This window comes from Lutra lutra, chromosome 16, assembly GCF_902655055.1.
Source record: "Lutra lutra chromosome 16, mLutLut1.2, whole genome shotgun sequence".
NCBI classification, from domain to species: domain Eukaryota; kingdom Metazoa; phylum Chordata; class Mammalia; order Carnivora; family Mustelidae; genus Lutra; species Lutra lutra.
The window spans coordinates 17,320,402-17,346,089 of NC_062293.1; the positions used below are offsets into that span (position 1 = coordinate 17,320,402).

Here is a 25,688-nt window from a genome sequence, read left to right on the forward strand (position 1 = left end):
ATTTGTTTCAGGTGTACAGATCTGTGAAGCATCAGTCTTACACAATTCATAGCACCCACCATAGCACATACCCTCCCCAAAGTCCATCACCCAGCAGAGCTCACACTTATGACAGTGTATACAATATGGAATTCGTGGGGCACCGGGGTGGCTCGGTGGTTAAGCCTCTGCCTTTGGCTCAGGTCCTGATCCCAGGGTCCTGGGATCGAGCCCCGTGTTGGGCTCCTTGCTCAGCGAGGAGCATGCTTCTCCCTCTGCCTCTGCCTCCTGCTCCCCCTGCTTGTGTTCCCTCTCCTTCGGTCTCTCAATAAATAAATAAATAAATAAAATATTTTAAAAAATAAAATGGAATTCGTTTAACATGAAGACTATCTTTTATTCTGAGATTCATTCATCCTACCTTTTGATATGAAAATACATCTCTTTTTATGAAATATGGTGTTAGGAGATGTCAGGTTTGATTTTTTTGTTATTGTTTAAGAAAACTTTACCCTGAAAAATAAAAACTAAGCAACCCTATGACATGACAGCACTTCTCCCCTGTTTAAAAAAAAAAAAGTTCTTTTCCTGGTTTGTGAAATCAAAGTCTGAAAACCACTGCTCAAAAAGGTGAGACTCTTAGTAATTTTTAACGTTCTCTAGAGATTTTTCACTCACATTATTTCCTAATGCGTTTAATCTGATAAATCTCATCCAGTCCATCTGGCACCTGACCACAACTCATATGTTCGTCTGGTGGACAGATACCTATTGTGAGACGTAATTAGAATGCAGTTTGTGGTTCATATTCGAGGGAATCATTAAAAACGTTTTATGACGGGGGCACCTGGGTGACTCGGTTAAGCGGCTGCCTTCGGCTCAGGTCATGATTCCAGGGTCCTGGGATCGAGCTCTGCTGAGCAGGGAGCCTGCTTCCCCCTCTCTCTCTGCCTGCCGCTCTGCTTACTTGTGCTTTCTATCTCTCTGTCAAATAAATAAATAAAATCTTTAAAAAAAAAAAAACAAACAACTCTTTATGACAGGTGATCTAGAATGAGGTACCAGCAAGCCTTATACTAAATACTTTACGGAATGTAGTCTCACGTGAGGTTCCAGTGTCTCATTAACTTAAATCCTTAGTAAACAGTGGCTGTCATTGACTATGTTTATTTCTTGGGCATTTTGTATTGTTTCTGCCTTTAGTAGTAGCTATTGCATAGTAATAATAGGACTAATACACAGGAACGGTTTTCCGTGTCAGTAACATTTGGAGAACAAAATGAGAGAGCAAGAGTAGCCAGCTCAGGAAGTGCTCTGTCTCTCTCAAACAAATACATTAAATATTTTTTAAAAATACACGTTGAAAGCTCAAAAAAGATATCAGAATTACTGGTTCCATGTTTTTGAATGCCTGCTCTGGGCACATGAAAACCAGGGGAGCCAGGAAAGACGCTGACTTACTTGGTCCTCCCGAGTATAATTTTCACTGTGTTTTCTTTCTCTCTCTGTTATTCTGGACTTCGGTGTCCTTGCTGGTGATTTATTCAACAACTTTTCTTCACGGTTCTTTGGCTTCCTCATTTCCAGTAAACTTTCAGGCCCCCCCCGTCCTTTGCTCATACCCCAAGCTTCACTGTTAGCAGTAACGACCGCTTCGGGGATCCCCGTGTTAAGCACCCTGCTCTCCAGCTGCCTCCCGTTTGTCTCATGCTAGCACCGTCCTCACCCCGGCTCCAGCAGCTTGGGCCCCACAGGATCCCCTGGTTAATTTATTCTCTCACTTCGCAACCTTTTTATTCTCTCTTCCCTCTTTACCCAGCTTCCATTCTGTGTTCTACCATGTTTATCCTCCTCCCGTACAACCTTAATGTCCTTGCTCCTTATCTTCTGTGTGTCAAAGCCCTGGATATGTCTCAGCTGCCTGCAGGCTCTGGATCAGGACCCAGACTACTGACTGCGGCTTTAGAAGAGTCCAAGGCAGGATGTCCGATCTCAATTTAAATTTAAGAAGCACATCTCAAGTGGGCCCTCAGTGTTTCTTGGTATCTGTATTTCCTGCTGTTCCTTCTGTATTTCCCTAGTCTAGCCACTTTACTCTCCTTCTCTCCAAGAGGACCAGTTCCTCTTTTCCGTTCTCCTCAGACCTCCAGCACTACCTCTTCCAGTCCCTCACCAGCCGCTGGTGCCCTGGAATCATGATTTCATTGAGAAAATAGAAGTAGTCGGAAGAGATCAGCCTCCTCTTCCCTACCACCAAACGTAGCATTTGTTGAATGAGTGAAAGAATATGCTATCCCAGAACTTTACTTATTCCTATATTCAAAGGTAATTAGCAATTTACATTCCAAAACCGTATATAAATCTGGTTTTGCCATTTTAGATTATGCTTTTCACAACCACCATCCTTTATGCTTCTATAACCAAGAGTTATTAATATGTTTGTGCCTTAGCCAAATAAAAACTAGGTATTTTTAAAAAGTTGATTATTAACAGGAGCAATTAGTAAAATAAGCACTTAATTAATTGGATATGGGAAATTAAAGATTTTTTATTTATTTATTTGACAGAGATCACAAGTAGGCAAAGAGACAGGCAGAGAGAGAGGAAGAAGCAGGCTCCCCGCTGAGCAGAGAGCCCGATGAGGGCCTTGATCCCAGGACTCTGGGATCATGACCTGAGCCAAAGGCAAAGGCCTTAACCCACTGAGCCAGCCAGGTGCCCCTGAATATGGAAAATTAAGAGAAGAAATCCTTCGGAGCTATGTTTGATTATGCTATTAGCCCATGATAGCTCTAACTTGTAGAAGTGACAGAAGGAGGAGAAATGATTCGAATGACGTAGAAAAGAAGATAAAGCCTCAAACTTCGTGGATGAGAACAAGTCGTGTGAGAGTTTCAATCACCCATGTTAGGAAAATTAGATAATAGAATCTACTTAGTTATAAATATGTTGGCTTTAAATTTGTGCTGCTATTTACCTCATGTTGCTCAACTTAAAGATTTAGTTTTGAAAAAAAAATAAAGGGGTTAAAACAAACAATAAAAAAAATCAAGATCCTTATGCCAGCTTTAATGAAATTTCTATTTATGGAGTTGAGTAAGAGTCTGCACCTTACGGGGGCACCTGGGTGGCTCAGGTGGTTAAAAATCTGCCTTTGGCTCGGGTCATGATTTCAGGTCCTGGGATCGAACCCCACATTGGGCTCCCTGCTCACTGAGGAGTCTTCTTGTCCCTCTCCTCTCCCTCTGCCCCTTCCCCTGCTTGTTCTCTCTCTCCCTCAAATATATAAAGTCCTTTAAAAAAAAAGTCTACACCTCACCAAACACCTTGAGTAGCTTAGATAATCACAGCAAAGAGGAGAGTCCCTCAGTGACCTGAGTTCCATATTCTGAGTTCACTTAATGGCACCTGTGTGTTCAGGCGTGAGTTCCCACACATTTTCCCAGTTTCCCATGTTCTTTCCAAACCTTTACCGTGCTTTCCAGGATCATCTCCTCATCCCTCATTTTGTAGATGACCTGGCTCCTGCTTCACATAGTAAATAGAGCCCAACAGGCATAACCTCCGCTCGATTCCTCATCCTCCTTTACTTAACTAATTCTAATCCAGGAAGAAGAGGTTTCCTTGCAAGGTATCTCTCAAAATCCCTCCTTTGTGTCGCCAGAGTTCCCCAAATTGTGATCTTTGTTTGTTCCTGCTTATATTACTTAGTTTCCTTCTCCCACCTCAACCCGAAATGATCTGACCCTGACCCAAGACCTTATGGCCCAGATCAGCATGAATTTCCTGGTTTTTACATCTAGTGTTCTCTTTTCAAGCCCCAGCCTCTATCTCTGCACCATTTGTTCCCATTGTCACACTCCTCTGCTTAAAACTTCTTGTGGCTTTTCAAATGTGCTCAGAGCAGGCATTCAAAAACATGGAACCAATAGTTCTGATATCTTTTTTGAGCTTTCAACCTGTATTTTTTTTTAAATATTTAATTTATTTGTTTGAGAGAGACAGAGCACAAGCTGGGGAAGGGATAAGCAGACTCCCCACTGCACAAGGAGCCTGACTCGGGACTCGATCCCAGGACCTTAGATCATGACCTGAGCTGAAGATAGACGCTTAACTGACTGAGCCACCCAGAGGCCTCTCAACCTGTATTTTTTAAGGGATGTTACTATGTGAATCTTAAATGCCTTATAGCTAAAAACAAAGTTATGATTTCCTCTAATCTCCTCTTGCTAACTTCTTGGTTATGTTCTAGGGTTTCATCATTTTACCATGTGCCCAGGCTACATACCCTTGGGTCAACCTTGACTACTCCTCTTTCTCTTATTTTCCTTTGGCTTCTGAGCTCTGATGAATATCTTCCAAATCTTCCTTTCCTTTCCTACTATAATTTCTTATGACTATTGCCTCTTTCCATTTCTGGTCTCTTGTCTGGATTATTTCAGTAGTACATTCAGGGGTTTTAAATTTGGATTTCATGAATAGACCTCAGAGGATCTAAAAATATCATCAAAATTGCTTGCACATATTTTGTACATGTGCATTTTTCAGGACAGGTCCATTAGACTATTCCATGGGAAAGAAAGTAAGAGAATGAGAGGCTAGGACAATTTAAATGAGTCAGTTCCACTGATTTCTCTTCTTTCCATGCCTGCTCTTTGCTATTTAGTTCACCAGCTCAGGGCGCTGATATCTAAGTAGCGAGGCACGTTAAGACATCAAGAAAGAACAAGTGACAGCAGTCAGTTCAGCTTGGCAGTCAGGACAGTCTAGCGGCCACAGGTCAGAGGCTTTCCAGCATCAGAGCCATGTCTTAATGTACTCCAGAAGATCAGGAGAAAGCTGGGGCATCTGTAGGGAGCTCTCCTAAGGCCTCTGGACCCATTTGTTCAAATGGTTCCAAAGGACTTGGAGGAAAATGAAAGTTTAATTGGCAAAAATCCAGAGCCAGCCAGTGAGGCAGCGTCTCCAGAAAAAGGTTAAAAATATTCCTCCAACTAGACTTTTACCCTCTCATCTTTGTTCTTCAGTCCTCCCTTCACTCTATCTACCAGCAGAGTTAGTTTTTATTTTTTTATTTTTTTTTAAGATTAATTTATTTAGTGGCCCCTGGGTGGCTCAGTGGGTTAAGCCGCTGCCTTCGGCTCAGGTCATGATCTCGGGGTCCTGGGATCGAGTCCCGCGTTCGGGCTCTCTGCTCAGCGGGGAGCCTGCTTGTCTCTCTCTCTCTCTCTCTCTTCCTGCCTCTCCATCTACTTGTGATCTCTGTCAAATAAATGAATAAAATCTTTAAAAAAAAAAGATTTAATTTATTTATTTGACAGGCAGAGATCACAGTAGGCAGAGAGGCAGGCAGAGAGAGAGAGAGGGAAGCAGGCTCCCTGCCAAGCAGAGAGCCTGATGTGGGGCTCGATCCTGGGATCATGACCTGAGCTGAAGGTAGAGGCTTTAACCCACTGAGCCACCCAGGCACCCATAGTTTTTCAACATATATCTCATTGTGTACTCTCCCTGATTAAAAACCTCAGGGTTTTCCAAGACAAATTAAAAAATACTGGGCATGGTGTCAAGGCCTTCCATAGTTGGGAACCTGTCAGCCTCGTCTCCAGACACTCCCCACCCCCCTCCAAGGCTGTAGTCACAACAGGTTACTACTGGCTGTTTTGAAAGGACAGCTTCTATGTCCGTACCTCTATGCCTTTGTTTGATCATGCTAGTTTCCCTTGTTAGGTGCCATTTCCTCTCCCGTGCTCAGTCATGAACCTCCTGCTGTCCTTCAAGGCCTGCACTAAATATTATTTCTTCCTGTGTCCATCCCTCATTTTCTGCCATCACACTGGCGAAGTCAGTCTCTTTTGGCCAGGTTCCAAAAACATTTCATACATATCTCTGATAATATCATATTATATTGTAGATAACCTATTTTTATTTCTGTCTTTCCTACTAAACCAGAAATGCCCTGCAGGTAGGGACTGCCTTTTTCATGTTTGTATCCCTAACACCTAGTTTCATGCCTAGTCCAAACAGGAGCTTAATACACTTTTGTTGAATGGAATTACTTACGAAGAGTTTTTATGACTCATTTAAAATTAGAGACCAATGCTTATTTAATAAGTCAGAAGAGGCTATAATAATAGTAGTAATAACAAAGTCCCATTTCCACTGCTTATTCAAGTAACTGCTTCCTTTGTGGAAGTGGATTTTGAAAATCTTCACTTGTCAATGTATATTTTTTTAAAAGATTTTATTTATTATTTATTTGACAGACAGAGATCACAAGTAGGCAGAGAGTTAGGCAGGGCGGTGGGGAAGCAGGCTCCCTGCTGAGCAGAGAGCCTGATGCGGGACTCGATCCCAGGACCCTGGGATCATGACCTGAGCCGAAGGCAGAGGCTTTAACCCACTGAGCCCCCCAGGCGCCCCGTCAATGTATATTTTTGATGTGCTTGCGATCCTGAAAGAATTATAGTTCTAATGCAGACTAGAGCTACTATTCCCTATTTTTGTCATATTGAGTAGATTTGGTCATTTCAGAGATCTGTATGAGCTACAGTAAGTTGCATGGATATGTGTTTTATCTCTTTCAGACTTCATGGTGATATTTTGTGAATCATTTATGAGTCCATTTAATTCAAACCACATTAAATTGAGCATTTTCCACATATGAAAACAGAGTTACGGAGTTAAGATTCTAGTACAGACAGTCCCCAACCTATGATGGTTTGACGTAATGATTTTTTGACTTTATGATGGTGTGAAAGCAATATGCATTCAGTAGAAACCATATTTCAAATTTTGAATTTTGGTCTTCCTGGGCTAGAGATAAGCAGCACAATATTCTCTCACGATTCTGGGCTGCGGCACCCACATCTCCCAGTTGCCTGTGCCATCACAAGGGTTGTCTTCAACTAGCAGTGAGTTGATGATAACTTATAATGATAAGTTGAGGCTGATCTATGTTATATATTATATAGTTCTGCTAAATTTGCAAAGTCCCGGTCACTATAAATATGTTTTTCAGGCATTAGTTCATTTATGAAAGTAAACACTTCCATAATGAAGAGCTTCAAATAATTTTTTTAAATCTTATTTTTTTTAGGATTTTATTTATATGTCAGGGGGAGCACAAGCAGGGGGGTGGCAGATAGAGGCAGAGGGAAAAGCAGGCTCCCCGCTGAGCAAGGAACCCAATGTGGGGCTTGATCCCAGGACCCTGGGATCATGACCTGAGCTGTAGGCAGATGCTTAACTGACCGAGCCACCCAGGCTTCTCTCAAATAATTTTTTTAAATCATCATCTCTCCTTCATTTTCTTTGAGTTTTGTAGGAAAGGAGTCAACAACAATTTACTTATTCAGCCATTTACTGAGTATATATTATATGTTAGACATTATGGTGGATGTTTGCAATTCCAGATTGATGAGCTAGCACCTGCCCTTGAATAGTTCATCGTCTAATGGAGAAGGTATATAAACAAATAATTGCAACTTAAACCTTGGAGAAGAGGAAGGAAATTCCTTGAGAAACCATGATGAGATTAAGACTGGATGTATCTGCAGATGAGTTTGTGGTTAGAGAATCAATGAGCTGAAGGGAGTTCATACCTGATAGTCTTTTTTTGTTGTTGTTTATTATGAAGTTGGAACCTAGGTCTTTTCTATGAATTAAACACATAGGGTAGCACTTGAGAAGAACGGTGAAGATCTAGATGATTAATGTAGACAATGGGAGGTGGACTAACAGAAAACAGTAAAGGGTGGCGTACAGTATCGAGAAGCAGTGAGCATGGAACCGAAAGTGGATAAAAGGAAATCGTGAGAATATCAGTCAGGACAGCGGTGTAATTTTCTCTGGCTGTGCTCTGTGGCCAACATGTAGGTGCAGTAAAGTCATATTGTGTTCAGGCCTGTGGGATGAGTAGAAGAGAAGTGTAAGAAGGCCAAGGGGTTGAAAGAAAGTATAGCTTAATGTGGAAGGATGTAGCATTATGAGGGAGTGGATAAACTTGGAGAAAGTTAAGAAATTAGAGGAGGAGGATAAGGCCTGGTACTTAGTCGGTCCTCAGCAATTATTCGTTTTCTCCTTTCTGGCTCCCCTTTCCTGTGCCTTGTTTTACCAACACCATGACCACCTGCCTCTGCTGTGGTTTATATGAACAGTTTCAAGTCATGATGGTAGCAGTTGGCTCGGAGGGTAAGATTAGCAGCTAGGTTCCGAAGTCTTCATCGGAAGTATCCCAGTGGTTTGGATGCTAGCAGTGCCCGATGAGGCTGGCCTTGCCTCTAGGAGAAGCTCAAGCCTTACCCCCTCATCCCACTACTTCTTGTGCTCTAAGAGTGGATCGAGGCCAAAGACATTTCATTGGCCATGGTTCTCAAACCAGGAATTTATTTGGTTATGAGAAATGTTAAGACCCTAAAGCCTTCAAGGGTTTCCACTAAGTTCCCCTTGTCTCTACAAATCTAACCATAAGTGCACATCTCATTACTTTCAAATTTAAAAAGGAGTCTTTTTTTGACATACAGAAGTAATGAACGTACTGGCAACCCAAAGGGTATTCCTTTTTTTTTTTTTTTTTTTAAAGATTTTATTTATTTATTTGACAGAAATCACAAGTAGGCCGAGAGACAGGCAGAGTGAGAGAGAAGAAAGCAGGCTCCCCGCTGAGCAGAGAGCCCGATGCGAGGCTTGATCCCAGGACCCTGAGATCACGACCTGAGCTGAAGGCAGAGGCTCAACCCACTGAGCCACCCAGGGGCCCCCCAAAGGGTATTCCTACTCAGAATCTAAAATACCTAGTAGAGTTGGTTGTACCTTGTGATTTCTTTTATGTGAGTTATTAAATGTATTGTCATAATTTTTTGAAAGAAACAGTTTTTAAGGCTTTCATTCCAAATGAGGACAAACTATCATACATGGAAACATACTATATTTCATTCCCCCAAATTTTCTTTTTCACCTGTACTTTTGAGTGCTTAACACTGAAATCTAATAAATCGTGATTTCACAGAATGCTTTTTTGCTGTAGTATAAGGGAAAAACTCATAAGAAAGAGGTCCTGCATCCTAAGTGTGAAAACTGCAGGAAGGTGAGAATTCCTAGAGTTAGTAAAGTGAAACCACAGGTCATCAGAATCTTAGAAATGGAGTAAATGCTCATGAAGAAATCCTGGGGAGTCTAAATCACCAGTCTTGCTCTTTCCCTATTGTTATGGATACCTTTTAAGGCATTTAGCAATGCTTGCCTAGAAAAGAATTGCATACTGTTCTCTTGAAATTTCATTTTCATCTGGGTGGTGTTGAGAAAGCGTGTGCCTCCCTTGGCATTAGTCACATGAAGTAGGACATTCACCTTTATCCACTAAATTGTAACATCCATCTGGATCCTATGGATTGCTCTATACCAGCCAACTCAAAACATGTTTGCCCATTCTTCAAGGGCTTGTGTTGACAGGTAGACCTGTAATTTCTATGACTAAGATATGGTTTCCATAGCCTACCGTATCATAATAGATTTGTGTTGGGTTAAATTTGCCTAAAAGCAGATCTCTTTTATTCTTTGACTTTAAAGCAAAAGATAATGGAAAATAAGTAATACTTCCTAATTAGGTATTTAGGTCAAAGAGACATTTTCAGAGTTAAAAGTATTTGTTCTAAATGATAGTTCAAATAGACTTTTCTAAAGACCTTTAATTGGCAACTTTCACACTCAAATACTGGTACTTGTATACGAATTTTTTCTGGATTTTCTATTTTAAAAAAGAGTTTTAGGGACACCTGGCTGGCTCAGTCAGTAGAGCGTGCGACCCTTGATCTCCAGGTCATGCGTTCAAACCCCATGTTGGGTGTGGAGCCTACTTAAAAAAAAAAAAAAAAAGAGCTTTAGTTGTTCATTCTTGTTCTGTTCAGGCACTTGGATATTATATGTTAATGACATGACTATAGTTTTCCTAACACGCATATGAAGAAGAAAGATTTTCCTTTCGATGTCTTACTTGGATTTTAGTTAATTGATATAAGTCTGTTTTCTTTTCCTCTTTAGGTTGCAAACATGTTAAAGGCATCCTGTTATATGGGCCCCCAGGTTGTGGTAAGACTCTCTTGGCTCGACAGATTGGCAAGATGTTGAATGCAAGGGAGCCCAAAGTGGTCAACGGGCCAGAAATCCTTAACAAGTACGTGGGAGAATCAGAGGCTAACATCCGTAAACTCTTTGCTGATGCTGAAGAGGAACAAAGGAGGGTAATGTTAATATAAGTATAATTTAGTGAAAGTTTGTTATCACTTTTATGATGAATGAAACCAAAGCTAAGGTGGAAAACTTATTACTGTGATCCATGTTTTGAAAAACATGCAGGTAGAATTTATTTAGTACTGAACTATATCACTGAACCAGGGATTATGGGGCATTTACATGATGTGAACACATGCCATTACCTACATGGACATAATACCAAGATAGATGATTATATAAGCCAAAGTTTTTGCAAAAACAGCTCATGAATTTATTTTCAGGTGTCACTTTTATTCCACATTACTTTCAGAGAGTTAAACTCATTTATCCTTTGGCAAAGGGGGAAACTAAATTCATAAAATGACTAGTAGAATTATCTTTATGGTAAGGAGCAGTTGCTGAAAGCGAGTTTACTTACCCCTGAGTCTCCTCAGCTGTAGAGTGACAGGTATGAATTGTTAGGTCTCAAAGGAAAGTTTGATGTGGGTCTTAGAAAAAAATTAATTAAAAGTCAAAGCAGAGTTTACTAATTGTTATGGTTAATTTTATGTGTCAGTCTGATTGGGCCTCAGGGTGACCACACATTTGGTTAAACATTATTCTGGGTGTGTTTGTGAGGATATTTCTAGATGAGATTACCATTTGCATTGGTAGACTGAGTAAAGCAAGGGCCCTCCCTAATATGGGTGGGCCCCATTCTATCAGTGGAAAGCCTGGCTAGAACAAAGGGCTGCTCCTCCTCTGACTAAGGGAATTTCCTACTGCCTGACTGTTTTTATCTGGGCCATCAGTTCTTCCCTGCCTTTATACTCAGACTGAAACTGCCTCCCTTGGAAGCTCAGTCTCCAGGTTGCGGCCCTACCATTGGCTCTCTCGTGTCTCCAGCTTGCCAAGTGCAGACATGGGACTTGTCAAGCCCCATAATTGGGTTACCCAATTCCTTATAATTCATCTTTCTGTAGATAGATATAGATCTATATTTAGATCTATGTAGATCTCTCTCTCTATGTGTGTATATTTTCAGATGACCAATAGGGATGGATCTATAGATCCGTCTTACTGATTACATTTCTCTGGAAAACCCTCATACACTAATACTAACATATTTATTTCATTGACAGAAGTTCAAAAACAATGCCATCAGATTTCTGCTTCTAGCAATGCAGTAGAGTAGGTAACCTAAAAACCTGCCTTCTGTAAATACCTTCAAATGCTGGGTAGAATATAACTAAAATCATTTAAATGCATAATTTAGTTCTCAAGAAAGAAAATATCTCCAGAAATGAAAACTCTGAAAATTAGAGTGGTAGCGTTAAGAGTTGCAGCTTTTTGTTTTGGTAATCTATGAGTTTGGGTTTTAGTACCTGCTAGCTGGCAGAAAATGAGCCCTTGAGTCCACTTCAGATGTGGATTAGGAACTGGAACCTTCAAAGGGGTTGTGTCCTCAATGAAAAGAATGGACTAGAAATTGCTCACTAGCACAAAGAAATAACAAAGACATTTAACCATTTGTCTGAGTTCTTCAGTGGGAACTAAAGAATCTTTCATGGGAATTCTGAACTGTGGTTTCTTACCTCATGCTTAGGATTTGAAAACACACACACACACACACACACACACACACACACACACCCCTCACCACTACCACCAACATCACCACCCCCACCCCCACCCCTGACTTATGTGGTCTGGGGCCCCCGTGCTGAGAAATTGATTTAAAGATGAATCCTGAACTAATAATAGCATGGGGTTGATAGATATTAACAAACCTCTGGGGAGGAGGAGAATGGAGGCTCAGAAAAAAAGATCCTGGTGTGTAAGGTCATCATCCCTTTGGAGATATTAGCCATTTCTGGAGGGAGCTGCTAAACCGCTGTGCAGCCCTTTTGACAGGCCAGTGGGAACAATGGGCCAGAGGTTAAAAATGAACGGCTCACAAAGAAAGGACACCTGATGAACATGTCTCAGTTTGAGCTGGGACCCTGGAAGGCTGCACAATAGAAGCAGGGGTTAACCCAAAGTAGACATGCTCTCACAGAGGCCAGCTTTGAATTGCATCTCATTTCTCTAAAATTAAATTGAAGGTTCCTAAATCACTGGTGCCTTTCAGCATCCAGCAGAATTGTAGATCCTTCCTGGAGGAACGTAATATCATGCAAGGCCACAGATTATTAGTTTACAAATGAGATGCCTGGTTATAATTAAAAGCAGTCAGGTACACAAACACATAGACAACTTGAAGAAAGAGAAACAAAAGTTGATAGAGATTGGGCCTCCAGATATTGGAATTCTCAGATACAGGCTTTTATAGTAACTTCACTTACCATGTTCCAAGGGAAACAAGATTAAGGATTTTGGCCGAGCAGTGATTTGTATAAAAAAAAAAAAAAATCAAATGGAAATTCTGGGAATGAGAAACTCAGCAACTGAAATTAACTCAAATAGATGGGTATAAATAGCAGATTAGACGCAGCTGAAGAGAGGATTGGTGCACTGAAAGTTGTTAGACAAAAATAACCAGAGAAAGGATGAAAGCAATGAAAAGTGTCAGAAAATACCAACACAAATGATGGAAACCGGAGATCAGTTGAATGTTTTTTCTAAGAAGTTGAGAGAGAACTGTTAACTTAGAACTTTGTATCCAGTAAATGGGTAAATCGTCATGTAATATCCCATGAAGTATTACACAGTAATAAATAAACAGAATATGGTCATACGTAGTTGTGAGTCTCACAAATAAATATTGAGCAAAAGAAACCAGACAAGAAAGAATACATCCTGTATGATTCCATTTATGTAAGGTTCAACAAAAATATAATATTTAATGATACAGGCCTAGGTGGCAAACTATAAAGAAGAGTGAGAAGTAATTTCCATAAAAAATCAGTTTGGGGTTGCATATGGGAAATAATGGGAGGGATACTGAGGAAGAGTTGTGAGGACAGTTGCTTACGATGCTGGCGCTGTTCTATTTCTTATTACGTTATATGAATATTCATTTTGTGACAGTTTCTTGAAACATGCATTCGTATTTTGTGAACTTTCTGTATACCATAGTTCACCATGAAAAAGTTTCAAAGAGGTAAACTTATTAATCAGTGCATGAGACAACAATAATAGTCATCAGTACAGGTGGTTTTTTTTAAGGTTAGAACTAAAGTATGGAACAAAACATATGGGAAGTGGATTAAGTCTGTTTAAGATCTTTGTATTATTTGGGAAGAAGATAGTACTGTTAATAACATCAAGCTTTAAGTTAGATGGGTATGTGAAAATTGTGTATAACTTTCACCATTTTCCAAAGCGTGAGGAGGAGCTGGTAGAGGAATAACAAAAACTCAAATTCTTTAGAAGGCATGACTCAAAGAGAATGTGGAGATATTGAAAATGTAACTTCAAAAAAAATTTCATTTACATCAACAGTCAAAATGATAAGTACTAGAACTAAGCCTTAACAGAAAAATTAAAGGAGAAAATTATAAACAATTTTGAGAATCTTTTTTCAAGAGCTACTAAATGAAAAAAAAAAATGGGGAAAAAAAGAGCTACTAAATGATGTGATGTTTATGTGTGGGAATCAGACAATATCATAAAATAACAGATCTTCCCATATTAATTTATAAATTTATGCTTTTCCAATCAAATCTGATGGGAATTTTTTGGAATTTGACAACTTGATTTTTTTTTTTTTTTTTTTTGGATACTTGAAGAGCCATGAAAATTTTCGAAAATTATGAAGAACTTATTTCATATCATACTGGGAAGCTGTAGTAATTGAGACAGTTATATATTCTTACATAAATAGACCAAGGAAACAGAATAGAACACAAGAAGTACTTGCTATATGAAAAGTGACAGTATAAGTGAAAGGGGAAGGAATATTCCATGAATCAGGATGAGATCATCAGCTTTCTGTTTCGATTAAGGTAAAATACAGTCCTTATCATATCATACAGAACTGCAAAATGGATTTGCAAAAAATAAATAAAACTTACCAGAGGAAACATTTTTAGAAGAAATCTAGGCAAAAAGCTTTAAGAATTGAGGCTAGAGAAGAATTTCTTTAAAAAAAAAAAAAAAAAAGGAAGAAAGAAGGGTATTTATTTATTTATTTATTGCCTCCCAGGCACCCCAAGAAGAATTTCTTTATTAAGATTTGGAAATCATGGGGCGCCTGGGTGGCTCAGTGGGTTAAGCCGCTGCCTTCGGCTCAGGTCATGATCTCAGAGTCCTGGGATCGAGCCCCGCATCGGGCTCTCTGCCCAGCAGGGAGCCTGCTTCCTCCTCTCTCTCTGCCTGTCTCTCTGCCTACTTGTGATCTCTGTCAAATAAATAAATAAAATCTTTAAAAAAAAAAAAAAAAGATTTGGAAATCAAATCCATAAAAGAAAAAATGTTAATTTGGTTACATTAATATAATATGAAGAAAATTCCCTTTGACAAATTACAGTGAATAGAGATGTAACAGACTGGAGAGGATATTTGCTGTGTATATAATCCACAAAGAGCTGGTGTTTTATAAATTATCTGTAATAACTCCTTTATAAAAAGTATGAAAAAGACAAATACCACAATTTAAAAAATAAAACCAACTAACAGGGACACCCAGGTGGCTCAGTTAGTTGAGTGTCTGGCTCGGTTTTGGCTCAAGTAATGATCTCAGGTCTCTGGCCTCGGCTACATTGGTTCTCGAAGGCGTGGGTCCTAGTGGATTGGTACAAGTCCAGTAATTCACAAGTCTAGTAACTCTTCAGACAGTCCCAGAACCAACTCAGTTTTACCGTTCATCCCTAATACTACAATATTTTCTGTTTCAAAAATCTTTTAAACACTCAGTGTACCAAGAAAAATTGTCACCACCATTTACTATCTGGGTTGGAAGAACTCCTTTTTAAAAATTTTAAGTTATTTTACAAATAATTTACAAATGTAAGTATAAAAGGGAGTGAAAAACTATTATATATTTAATAAGAACTTAAATATAGCAAACTAAATTTTTATTCCATATTTTCTTGGTCTTGAAGATATGGACATAGCTATCTATATCTATATAGATATCTATATATCTGTCTCCATCCAAATGGTCAGGAGCCTCTGAAGGTAACTAATGGTTCATCAGTTATCATGCATGAACTTGTACATACTGATTCTAAGTTTTATCTTTTTTTTTTAAGATTTTATTTTTTATTTGTCAGAAACAGAGAAAGAGCGCACGCACAAGCAGGGGGTGCGGCAGGCAGAGAGAAGCAGCCCTCTTGCTCAGCAAGGACTCTGTCCCAGGACCCTGGGATCATGATCTGACCTGAAGGCAGATGCTTAACTGACTGAGCCACCAAGATGTCCCTGATTCTAAGTTTTAAATACACCTCTAATGGAGTCTAGCTTGTCATTATTTCTGGTTCTTTTTGTACTTGCATTGTCAAGACATAATACTTGAAGAATTTTTTTTTAAATCATTATTTTCTTGAAGAGAGGATGACCACCAGATACTCCATAATTGCAAGACATTTTCACTTTTAGATTTGTTTACACCTTTTAGAATGGTTACATTTTTTAATATCTATATCACCTGTTTCTTCTCATCATCTCTCTCTATAGTACCTGCCTTCAGCATCCTTCTACTTAGAAACCATATCAAGGAAATTTTGATGTGTAGATGAAATAAAAGATGAAAGAATACTGTCATGTGTCCTTTTTTTTTTTTTTTAAGATTTTATTTATTTATTTAACAGAGATCACAAGTAGGCAGAGAGGCAGGAGAGAGAGGGGGGGAATTAGGCTCCCAGCTGAGCAGAGAGACTGATGTGGGGCTTGGTCCCAGGACCCTGGGATCATGACCTGAGCCAAAGGCAGAGGCTTTAACCCACTGAGCCACCCAGGCTCCCCTACTCTCATGTGTCCTTAACAGAAAAATGAGATGGTCTAGTTTCTTGTCACAGAATCTTGCACAATGAAGATTTTTGTTGAATAAGTAACTAGATGAAAATGCCCTTTTTTTGTCCTTAAAATATATTATTCACTCATTCTTTATTTTTAACTTGAGAGAAAGAGAGCGTGCGCACAGGGGTGAGGTAGGGGTGGAGGGAGAGGGAGAGGGAGAGAGAAACTCAAGTGGACTCCCCACTGAGCTCAAAACCCAGCGCAAGGCTCACTCTCCCCTGAGATTAGACCTGAGCTGAAATCAAGAGTCAGCGCTCAACCGACTGTGCCACCCAGGCACCCCTTACTCATTCTTGAGCTTGAGAAAATTTATGCAGGATAACATCATCTGAGGGCATGTAGTCTGATATTTTACTTATAATCATCAATTTCTCCATCTTCATTAGAGTCTCAAGTGATGCTGTATCACTCTGCTTTAGTCTTTGGATTAGATATAACAAGTGTGAATTATTTTGCTCTATTGGTTTTCTTTTCTTTGCCATTATGGCCAGAGGGAAGAAATCTGAATTCTCTACTGTGTTCAGTTAAAGCTAAGACCAGGGAACAAAGATGGTGGATGGTGTCTCCAGACTTCTTTTATACCTTCTTGAAAGATGTAATTTTTTGGACAACACAGTAAGAAAACTGAAAAGTGATGTCATAGTGGTCGTGATTTCACTATTGCATTATCCCTCTGAACAATTCCGTCATTCTTTCATTTTCTTACCATCTAAATCTTTTTAGGTTAATTAGGAATCATTGATGAGTAATAATGATGTCATTTCTAGAATGTTGGAAGAGCATAATATATCTTAGATTTATAAAAAGTTTCAGTGGACTCATATGGTGCTTGCAAGATAGAATGAATTTTATTCTGTTTATTCTATTTTTTAAAATATATTTTCCATTTTCTTCTGTGGAAGACTTCTAATTTAAAAAGTCATGAAATGTCAGTATTTACAATAGTTAGAATTGTTCAACCAAAAAAACTTACAAAACTGAAATTGTGTCTAAGAGACCCTGATGGTATATTGAGGTTTAAACACTAGGTGCAGGTGTGTCAAAATGTCCCTTCTTTAAAGAGACATTTTAAAAAAATCTGTTGTGATAGTTTCCACATGGCCACATAGGTGTTTTTGGTACTGGTTTTAAACTTGCAGACCGTTTAAATAAGACATTGTTAATGGTACAACTGAGTTGACAAAGAATTTCTAGGTAGATGTTAATCAAGCCAGCCTTTTCAGTTACACCTTTTCTCAATTCTTACAACCAGGAATGCCTTGGTATTCTCAGCTAATGACCCCATGGAGGGTAGATGTGTGTTACATAATAGAGGAAAGCATCACCTCTGTGATTCTGGACAGTCCAGGCTGAGAGATGAACACTGGCATATAGGTCAGACTAGTTAAATATAGAACAGCCGTTATCCTAGGCAGTTGCCAGGGGCTCGACAGCATTGGCTCTGTTTCTGTGGGGGAAGACGTTGCAGAGTGTAGGAACAGAGCTAGAGGCCAGTGAATTAAAGAGGATTGCATTGTGGAAATTTAAACTCTTGGGTTAAGGTTTATTGATGAGTCAGCTATATTAATCTGTGAACATTAATCTTAACATCTTCCCTACATGACTTCTAATTTATTGGAAGAACTTGCCTTTATTTAAGTAACGCACCTGTAAAAATTGGTGTGGTTGTACTGACTAGGTTGGGGGAAGGCACCTGATGACAGGTCACAAGATTGGTAAGGTTCTGAAAAGGTCAGAATGGTACTGAATTATGTTTAAGACAGAATGTTCCTGTGGGCCTACGGTGTTCCTATTGTCTTTGGTTTCCCACCCACACAGACGATTTTTAAGGTCAGACTGAGAAGGAAGTAATGATTCTAGTGGCAACATAAGGCACATTGAACAGCAAAATTCATACATTTTAGCAGCTTTTTGGTTCATGCTAAATTGGCAGACAGCCTTGAATAAAAAAGTGTCTTATGAAATAATGTAGACTCTCAGGTGCCTGCATAGCTCAGTCGGGTAAGCATCTGCCTTCAGCTCAGGTCATGATCTCTAGCTTTTGGGATCAAGCCCCACATCCTGCTCCCTGCTGGGCAGGAGTTTGCTTCGGCCCCTTCCCCTGCTCATGAGCTAGCTCTCTGTCTCTCTCTCAAATAAATAAATAAAATCTTTTTTTAAAAATGCTATACATATGTTAAAACTCACAAAACTGTTTACCAGAAAAGTCAGCTTTACTTCATAATGAATTTTTTAAAGCAGAAAACTATCTTATAATACTTACATTCTTTTGTTCATGTGCTCTGCAAGATAATAGTTATGTGTTCATCAAGGTTTCCGAAATGTAACTAGGTTTTTTTTCCCTGAACACTACTTCCAGATTGTTCTCCTTCCACCAGTTTTAAAAACTAAACTAAAATCCGAAAAAAATTAATTTTCTCAATATAGTCATATTTATTGAACAAGTATCTGATTATAAATGGTAGCTTGGTTTCTTAAAAAAAATTTCAACACCAAAAGCTCTCATCTTTCCAACTGTAGAAAAGACCGAGAATAAGGAATTGGAACTATACCCTTAGCTTTGCCAAACACTTCTGTATGGTAGGGTATTAATACTTGGAAATATTGTGACTGAAAAACTGAGATTCTACATAATTTTTAAAAAAGATTTTATTTATTAATTTGAGATGGAGAATGAACAGCGGGAAGGAGGGGCAGAGGGAGATAAGCAGGCTCCCCGCTGAGCAGGAAGCCGGGACATGGGGCTCAATCCCAGGACCCAGAGATCATGATCTGAGCCAAAGGCAGATGCTGAACCAACTCAGCCACCCATGCGTTCTGTAAAGTAGTCAAAATTGTTATGACAGAGTAATGTCACAATACTATGACAAAAAATAATGATAATGTTATGACAAAGAGTAAGAGCAAGCTTGCCCAACCTATTGCTCTATAATAGAATAGGCTTATAATGATGTAAAAATATAAAGCCCAATAGAAATGACATCTCATTGATGAAAAGATGATTTAGTCTACAGTATTAGATCAGTTAGTTAATCGTTTGAATAAGAATCACTTGGATTGGGGCGCCTGGGTGGCTCAGTGGGTAAGCCGCTGCCTTCGGTTTGGGTCATGGTCCCGGGGTCCTGGGATTGATCCCATATCGGGCTACTTGCTCAGCGGGGAGCCTGCTTCTCTCTCTGCCTCTGCCTGCCGCTCTACCTGCTTGTGTTCTCCCTCTCTCTCTCTCTTTGACAAATAAATAAATAAATAAAATCTTAAAAAAAAAAAATCACTTGGATTCTTACTTCACATGTACCATATACAAAAATGAAACTGATAGACTGAAAAATTATATGTAAAATAAAAATTTGAAAAAGAAATATAGGTGACCATAAGGGTCTGTAAAGAGGGAGGATTTTAAGGGTGAAAGTAATTTTACAAACCATAAAATTAAAAATGGGTAATTTTGGCTACTACATAATAAAAAAAAAGTAAAAGTCCTTCTATATTAAAAAATGTGCCATAAATAAAAGGTAAGTGGCAAACTGGGATAAAATATTTATAACAAATAAATAATACCCTTAATATATAAAGAATTTTTCTACGAATCAAAAAGAAACACTATTAAATCCCAACAGAAAAATGTACAAAGGATATGTACAAATACTTAAGAAAGAAGAATTATACAGGAGCACCTGGGTGGCTCAGTGGGTTAAGCCTCTGCATTCAGCTCAGGTCATGATCCCAGGGTTCTGGGATCGAGCCCCACATCGGGCTCTCTGTTCAGCGGGGAGCCTGCTTCCGCCTCTCTCTCTCTGCCTGCTTGTGATCTCTGTCTGTCAAATAAATAAAATCTTAAAAAAAAAAAGGAAAATTACAAATGGCAAAAACATGATTTTAAAAAGTGCCATCCTCTTCAGTAATCAGACAAATGCCAGTTAAAAACAATTGAAAAACGCCATTGTTCAGTTATCAAGTTCAGAATTACTTTTTAGATTTTTCTAATATTCATTACTTGTGAGGATATACCAAGAGAGGCACTGTCATATTCCTTGGGGATTATAAAGTGGTAAAATCTTTCTGGAAAAGTATTTGACAACCTATTTCAAGGGCCTTAAGATACTCAACACACCTTTTAAAGTAGCAGTTTGCATTCAGGAAGTAATCAGATCTATTGTCAAGGAGTTAAGTACAAAAATGTTTATTATGGGGCACCTGGCTGGCTCAGTCAATAGAGAATGTGACTCTTAATCTCTGGGTCATGGGTTTGAGCCCCATGTTGGTACCTAAAAATAAAATCTTAAAACAATGTTCATTGTAGCAATACATATAATAGTAAAAATTTAGAAATTATTTAGTATCTGAAAGGAAGGAATTAATGTGAAGTTCAGGAGTTCTCTGTGCTGCCAGTTATACAGTAAAATATTATGGAGCCATTAAAAATTACATAGTTGTGTCTATAGCCATGTGAAAGGACTGAAGATAATATCTGTACTGAAAAAAGGGATACAAACTACCTACACAGCACCTGATTAATAATATGAGTTACTTGTAGCTGGTTGAATGTTGGATGATTGTGATTTCTTTACACTTTTTAGTATTTTTCTACATTTTTATCATGATCATATATTTTGCAAATAGAAACAAAACTAACAATTTTATTTATTTATTTATTTATTTATTTTTTTAAAGATTTTATTTATTTATTTGACAGACAGAAATCACAAGTAGGCAGAGAGGCAGGCAGAGAGAGAGAGGGAGAAGCAGGCTTCCTGCTGAGGAGAGAGCCCAATGCGGGGCTCGATCCCAGGACCCTGGGATCATGACCTGAGCCGAAGGCAGAGGCTTTAACCCACTGAGCCACCCAGGTGCCCCCAAAACTAACAATTTTAAACAGTTTTCAAAAAATAGTTAGTGTTCAGGAGAATAAAGATGCAGCGAGTTCCCAATTTTTTAATTAAGATAAATTTAAAATATAGAAATAAATCCACAGAATGTTAACAGCGTTTATCTTTAGGTATTATATAGTATATATCATAGGTATGATATGACAAAACTTATTTTTAACTTACTTCCATTTGTTTTACAACTTTTGCTCAGTTAACATCTAATGCTTTTATAATGAAGTAAAAAAGCCCCAACTCTTAGGGGGAAAAAAAAAAATTCTATCCTTACCAGAGGTTTAATGAATACCAACCATTTCTAATCCTGAATTTCATTATGCCCATCATTTATATTATCCATATAAGTTATATTCATTTTCACCTGTTTTGTTAATCCCTGATTTTTTGTTTGTTTAAAAAAAGAAAAGAGAATTTATGGAGTACACTTCCTTCTTTGGTTCCTATCATAAGAGACTTAAGTACTTGAATATAAATTGTTAGAGGGTCCATGTTAACCTAATGAATTATCAGCATTTGAAAGTATTTGCATCTATTAGAAGTTTATAATATATACACTATTTTCTTGGAGTGATGCCTCTGTCTTCAGTAAACTCAAATCACTATGCAAAAGAAATAGCATGCCCTTGACTGCTCTTTCTATAAACTATGTCTCTGTTCTCACTTTACTGTTAGGAAGAAGTCCTTTGTTTTCATGTGATATAACCAAATGTGAATCATGGTTACCTCCTTCTGTCATCTGCCCACTTCCCAGTTGACCTCCAGATAGAGTCACTGCTTAGTTATATAATATGACAAACGTTAAGCCTGCTGCAACTGGGACAGTGTTCTCACCAAAACTCAAGGAAAATGGGGAGGGAGTCGCCATTCACTGACTTAAGACAGGCACCTGATAATTATGAGTTCTCCTTTCCAATAGTGAGAAAAGAAATGCGTGTCAATGAACAGATTGTTATTTGATGGACGTTCATATTCATTAGTATATAATGTGTATTTTTGTTTAATGGCAATTAAATGTGAAGTTCTGGAATGCCTTTTCAGTTTGTAGAATTCTGAGAATGCACTTCCAGTACCTTCGGCAGGGTAGAAGCCATGAGTATACCTGCTGTATTTATTAGTCAAAATGGAGCAAAAGCCATCTGTGACGGCTTTCTTTGACTAGTTTGTTTAGTGATATATTCAAATTATGACCTTTACTCTAATTCCTTCCCTCACCAGCTTGGCGCGAACAGTGGTTTGCACATCATCATCTTTGATGAAATTGATGCCATCTGCAAGCAGAGAGGGAGCATGGCTGGCAGCACAGGAGTTCACGACACTGTCGTCAACCAGTTGCTGTCCAAAATTGATGGGGTCGAGCAGCTGAACAACATCTTAGTCATTGGTATGTTTGCTTTAAAAAAAAAAAAAAAAAAAGATGATTTCAAAAACATTAGACACACAGGTTCTGAATTAAGGTCTGTGTAGGTGATGGTTAATACTGTGTTGCCCGTGTTTCCAAATTAGAATCAGGTGATACTGAAGTATCTTAAGTGCCTATTTTAATGTCTGGCCTTAATAGGACAAATAAAAGATGGGGGTCAGTGACTCACAGGTGGATGCTCATAGCTCAAAGATGAAAAAGGCAGCACAGTATAATGCAGTGGTTTTCACACTGCGTCCTATAGGCCTCCAGGGGCCCTCAGAGGTGCCTCACGGTCTGTGAGTGAGCTACAGATCATGTCTCCCAATTATAACTTCTTCTTTTAACTGTTTCCTGTACTGAGGTTCTCCCAAGATGACTTTAAAAAACAAGACAAAACTGATATTTATGGAGATTGAAAACTTTTGGCCTGCTGAAAAGGAGAGGGCAAATCATGTTCACATTGTCCCTCCTCACTTTGACAGGTTACTTAGCCTCTCTGAACTCCCTGAACCTTGAAGTTTTCATTACATTTATATTCCATTGGCAGGATAGTGAAATACTAAAGCGGAGTCTTCAGGTATTTCCATTAGAACAGATCAAGAACAAATGATATTTTTATTTGAGAATAGTTGGTTTTCCACTTGATCTTTATAAAATATCTTAGCTTGTTTGAGAAATTACTATTCTTACATATCCTGAAGGGACATTTTATCTTACTTTTGAACTTTTGTTGTTTTGTTTTGAAATCTGTGCTCAGGAATGACCAACAGACCAGACCTGATAGATGAGGCTCTCCTTCGACCTGGAAGACTGGAAGTTAAAATGGAGATAGGTAGGCAGAGTGCTGTGGCCTAACGTTGGTTAGAAAAGTTGTGTGTCACGAGGAGCACAATGTTTACCTGCTTAAGTACCTATAAGAAAAGCATTAGGATTATAATAACTTCTATTTTGTTTTCAATTTTGCCAGGCTTACCAGATGAGAAAGGTCGACTACAGATCCTTCACATCCACACCGCAAGGATGAGAGGGCATCAGTTACTCTCTGCTGACGTAGATATTAAAGAACTGGCTGTGGAGACCAAGAATTTCAGTGGTGCTGAACTGGAGGGGCTGGTGCGGGCCGCACAGTCCACGGCTATGAACCGACACATCAAGGTCAGGAACGTCCGCTAGCGTGTTAGGGGTCTGCAGCTCTCTTAGTCCCGTGTCAGTGTTCTTTCTCTTGCCTTTCAAACCTGCCAAGGGCTGTGGTAGTGCTGACTTTTGACAGAGAAGAGACATGGTAAAAGGAATAGGAATTGTCCGCTGCCCAAGTTCAGAGTGGCAGGAAGTAGAGGTTGGCGGCCTCTGCCCCAGGGTAACCACGAACACTTCTGCCTTGGTTGCCACTGTCTGATACAAATGTGACGATGAAGAGTTGGAAGAGTTTGATTTTTAATCTTTGTACTGTGTTGAGTTGTAACATGCCATAGGAAGTTGGGTTTTTCTGCAATGCTCGAATTATGGAGGCTGCTTCCGTTCAGCCCATACCCTGAAATACTTGTTTTCTGAGTATTAAACTGGAGACACAAAGATGATGAACCACGACCTCTCCCCTCGAGGAATTGCGAGTCAGGCGGATAGACATGTTTCTAAATGAGTACAATAACGTTATTGATACCATGGTAGGAAGACATACCAGGATACTTCTATGTTGAAAAAGTGCCTTTGAGTCTTTACCATCCCTTCTCTTCAGGGATAGATGGATGACTCCCAGATGTATGTCTTCATCTCTTGAAAGCTGCTTTCTCCCGCTTTCAGATTTACACAAAATACCTCTACCTCGATGTTCTATCAGGTTTCAAATTTAATATTCCAAAACCAAATTCACTGTCTTTTATTTTATTTTATTTTTACTGCTTTCCTTCCTGTTCCTTTTTTCCTGTTTATCCCAATTTCCCAGGCATAAAACTGCAGGAATATCTTTAATTCCTGCCACTCTACTGTGTCCTACATCAAGTCGCTTGTCAGAACCTTTCAGAACAAAGTACAGACTTCTTAGCCTGATCCTTAAGGTCCTCTAGATCTGACCCTAAACGGGCCTTTCCACGTGTGTTCCCAGTTATTCTTCATACTTTAGCCAAACTGAAATCCTCATTGGTCTTCAGACATTAATTTTTCACTTCTCTGCTTTTGCGGAAGTCCTTACCCTCTTTGTTTACTTCTCTTTAATACCTAGTTCAGATGCCACCACTTTCTTCAAACCTTTTCTGATTGTCTCCTTTAAGACGGATGTATTGTCTTCCTTCTTGAAATAGTAATGTATCACTTAAGGTACTTGCGGTTCACTTTGGTTCACAGTAGCTTTATCCAGCACCTTCCCTATGCCAGACGCTGGGTTGGCAGTGAACGCTACACCTGGAAGAGGTAAACCGCCTACCATGTGCAGCCCGTGGTTTCATCAGTAGCAGCAAGGACAGGAGACATAAGGAAGTGAAAGGGTATTAGATGTGGACAGCTCGTGGTGTGAGAGTGTGCTCCGCAGAGACATTTTTGGGTGAACGCATCTCTCGGAGGGGTAGGACATTTAGGTAGAAGGCAAAGGAACAGAGGCACAAAATAGCATGGTGCTTTAGGGTAATTCAGTATCCCTTCAGCATAAAAGGTAGGGGAGGGGAGGTAGAAAGAGACATTGTGGGGAATAAGTCTAGGAGACTAAAGCAGGGAATGGAGCACAAAGAGCCTTTTGTATTGTGCTAAGAAGTATGGACTTTTTTCCTGCGAGTAGTGCTAAGCCATTGAAGAGTTTTAAGAAAAGCAGCGACATAGTGTTAAAACATAAGCTCACTCTGGCAGCTGTGTCGAGTGGAGTATTGATGGGAGTAGAGTTGGGTTGGGAACATCCTATCACTGGTTCTAACCCGAGGACTGTGACCCATGAGCCATATCCAGCTCATCACCAACTTTTATAAATAAAGTTTTTGGGGAACATGCCCATTTATGTGTACGTTGTCAGTAGCTGCTTTCATGCTACAGTGGTAGAGTTTGAGTATTTGCAACAAGGATTGCGTGACCCCCAAGCCTAAAATATTTACTGTCTCATTCTTTACAGAAAAAGTTCACCAATCCCTGTTCTAGACTTTAAGTCCGTATCTTATTCGTGTCTGAATATCCCACAGTGCCCCAAATAGGTCTAAATACCGAGAACATAGCAGGTGTTTGGTAAGTGTTTCTAAAATTAGTAAACTGATGTATGTATTCTGAATCAAGCTCTA

At 39.2% G+C, this 25,688-nt stretch overlaps 1 protein-coding gene across 1 annotated transcript in view; it reads left to right on the plus strand.

Annotated features, from left to right (window-relative positions):
- The window catches only part of NSF (N-ethylmaleimide sensitive factor, vesicle fusing ATPase), a 151,816-nt gene that overhangs the window by 69,194 nt on the left and 56,934 nt on the right, over positions 1 to 25,688 (plus strand). Inside the window, exons 9-12 of the mRNA XM_047707386.1 lie at positions 10,018 to 10,217; positions 22,248 to 22,413; positions 23,192 to 23,266; positions 23,402 to 23,589. Coding sequence (XP_047563342.1) covers positions 10,018 to 10,217; positions 22,248 to 22,413; positions 23,192 to 23,266; positions 23,402 to 23,589 — 629 coding nt within the window. The remainder of the gene's footprint in view (positions 1 to 10,017; positions 10,218 to 22,247; positions 22,414 to 23,191; positions 23,267 to 23,401; positions 23,590 to 25,688) is intronic.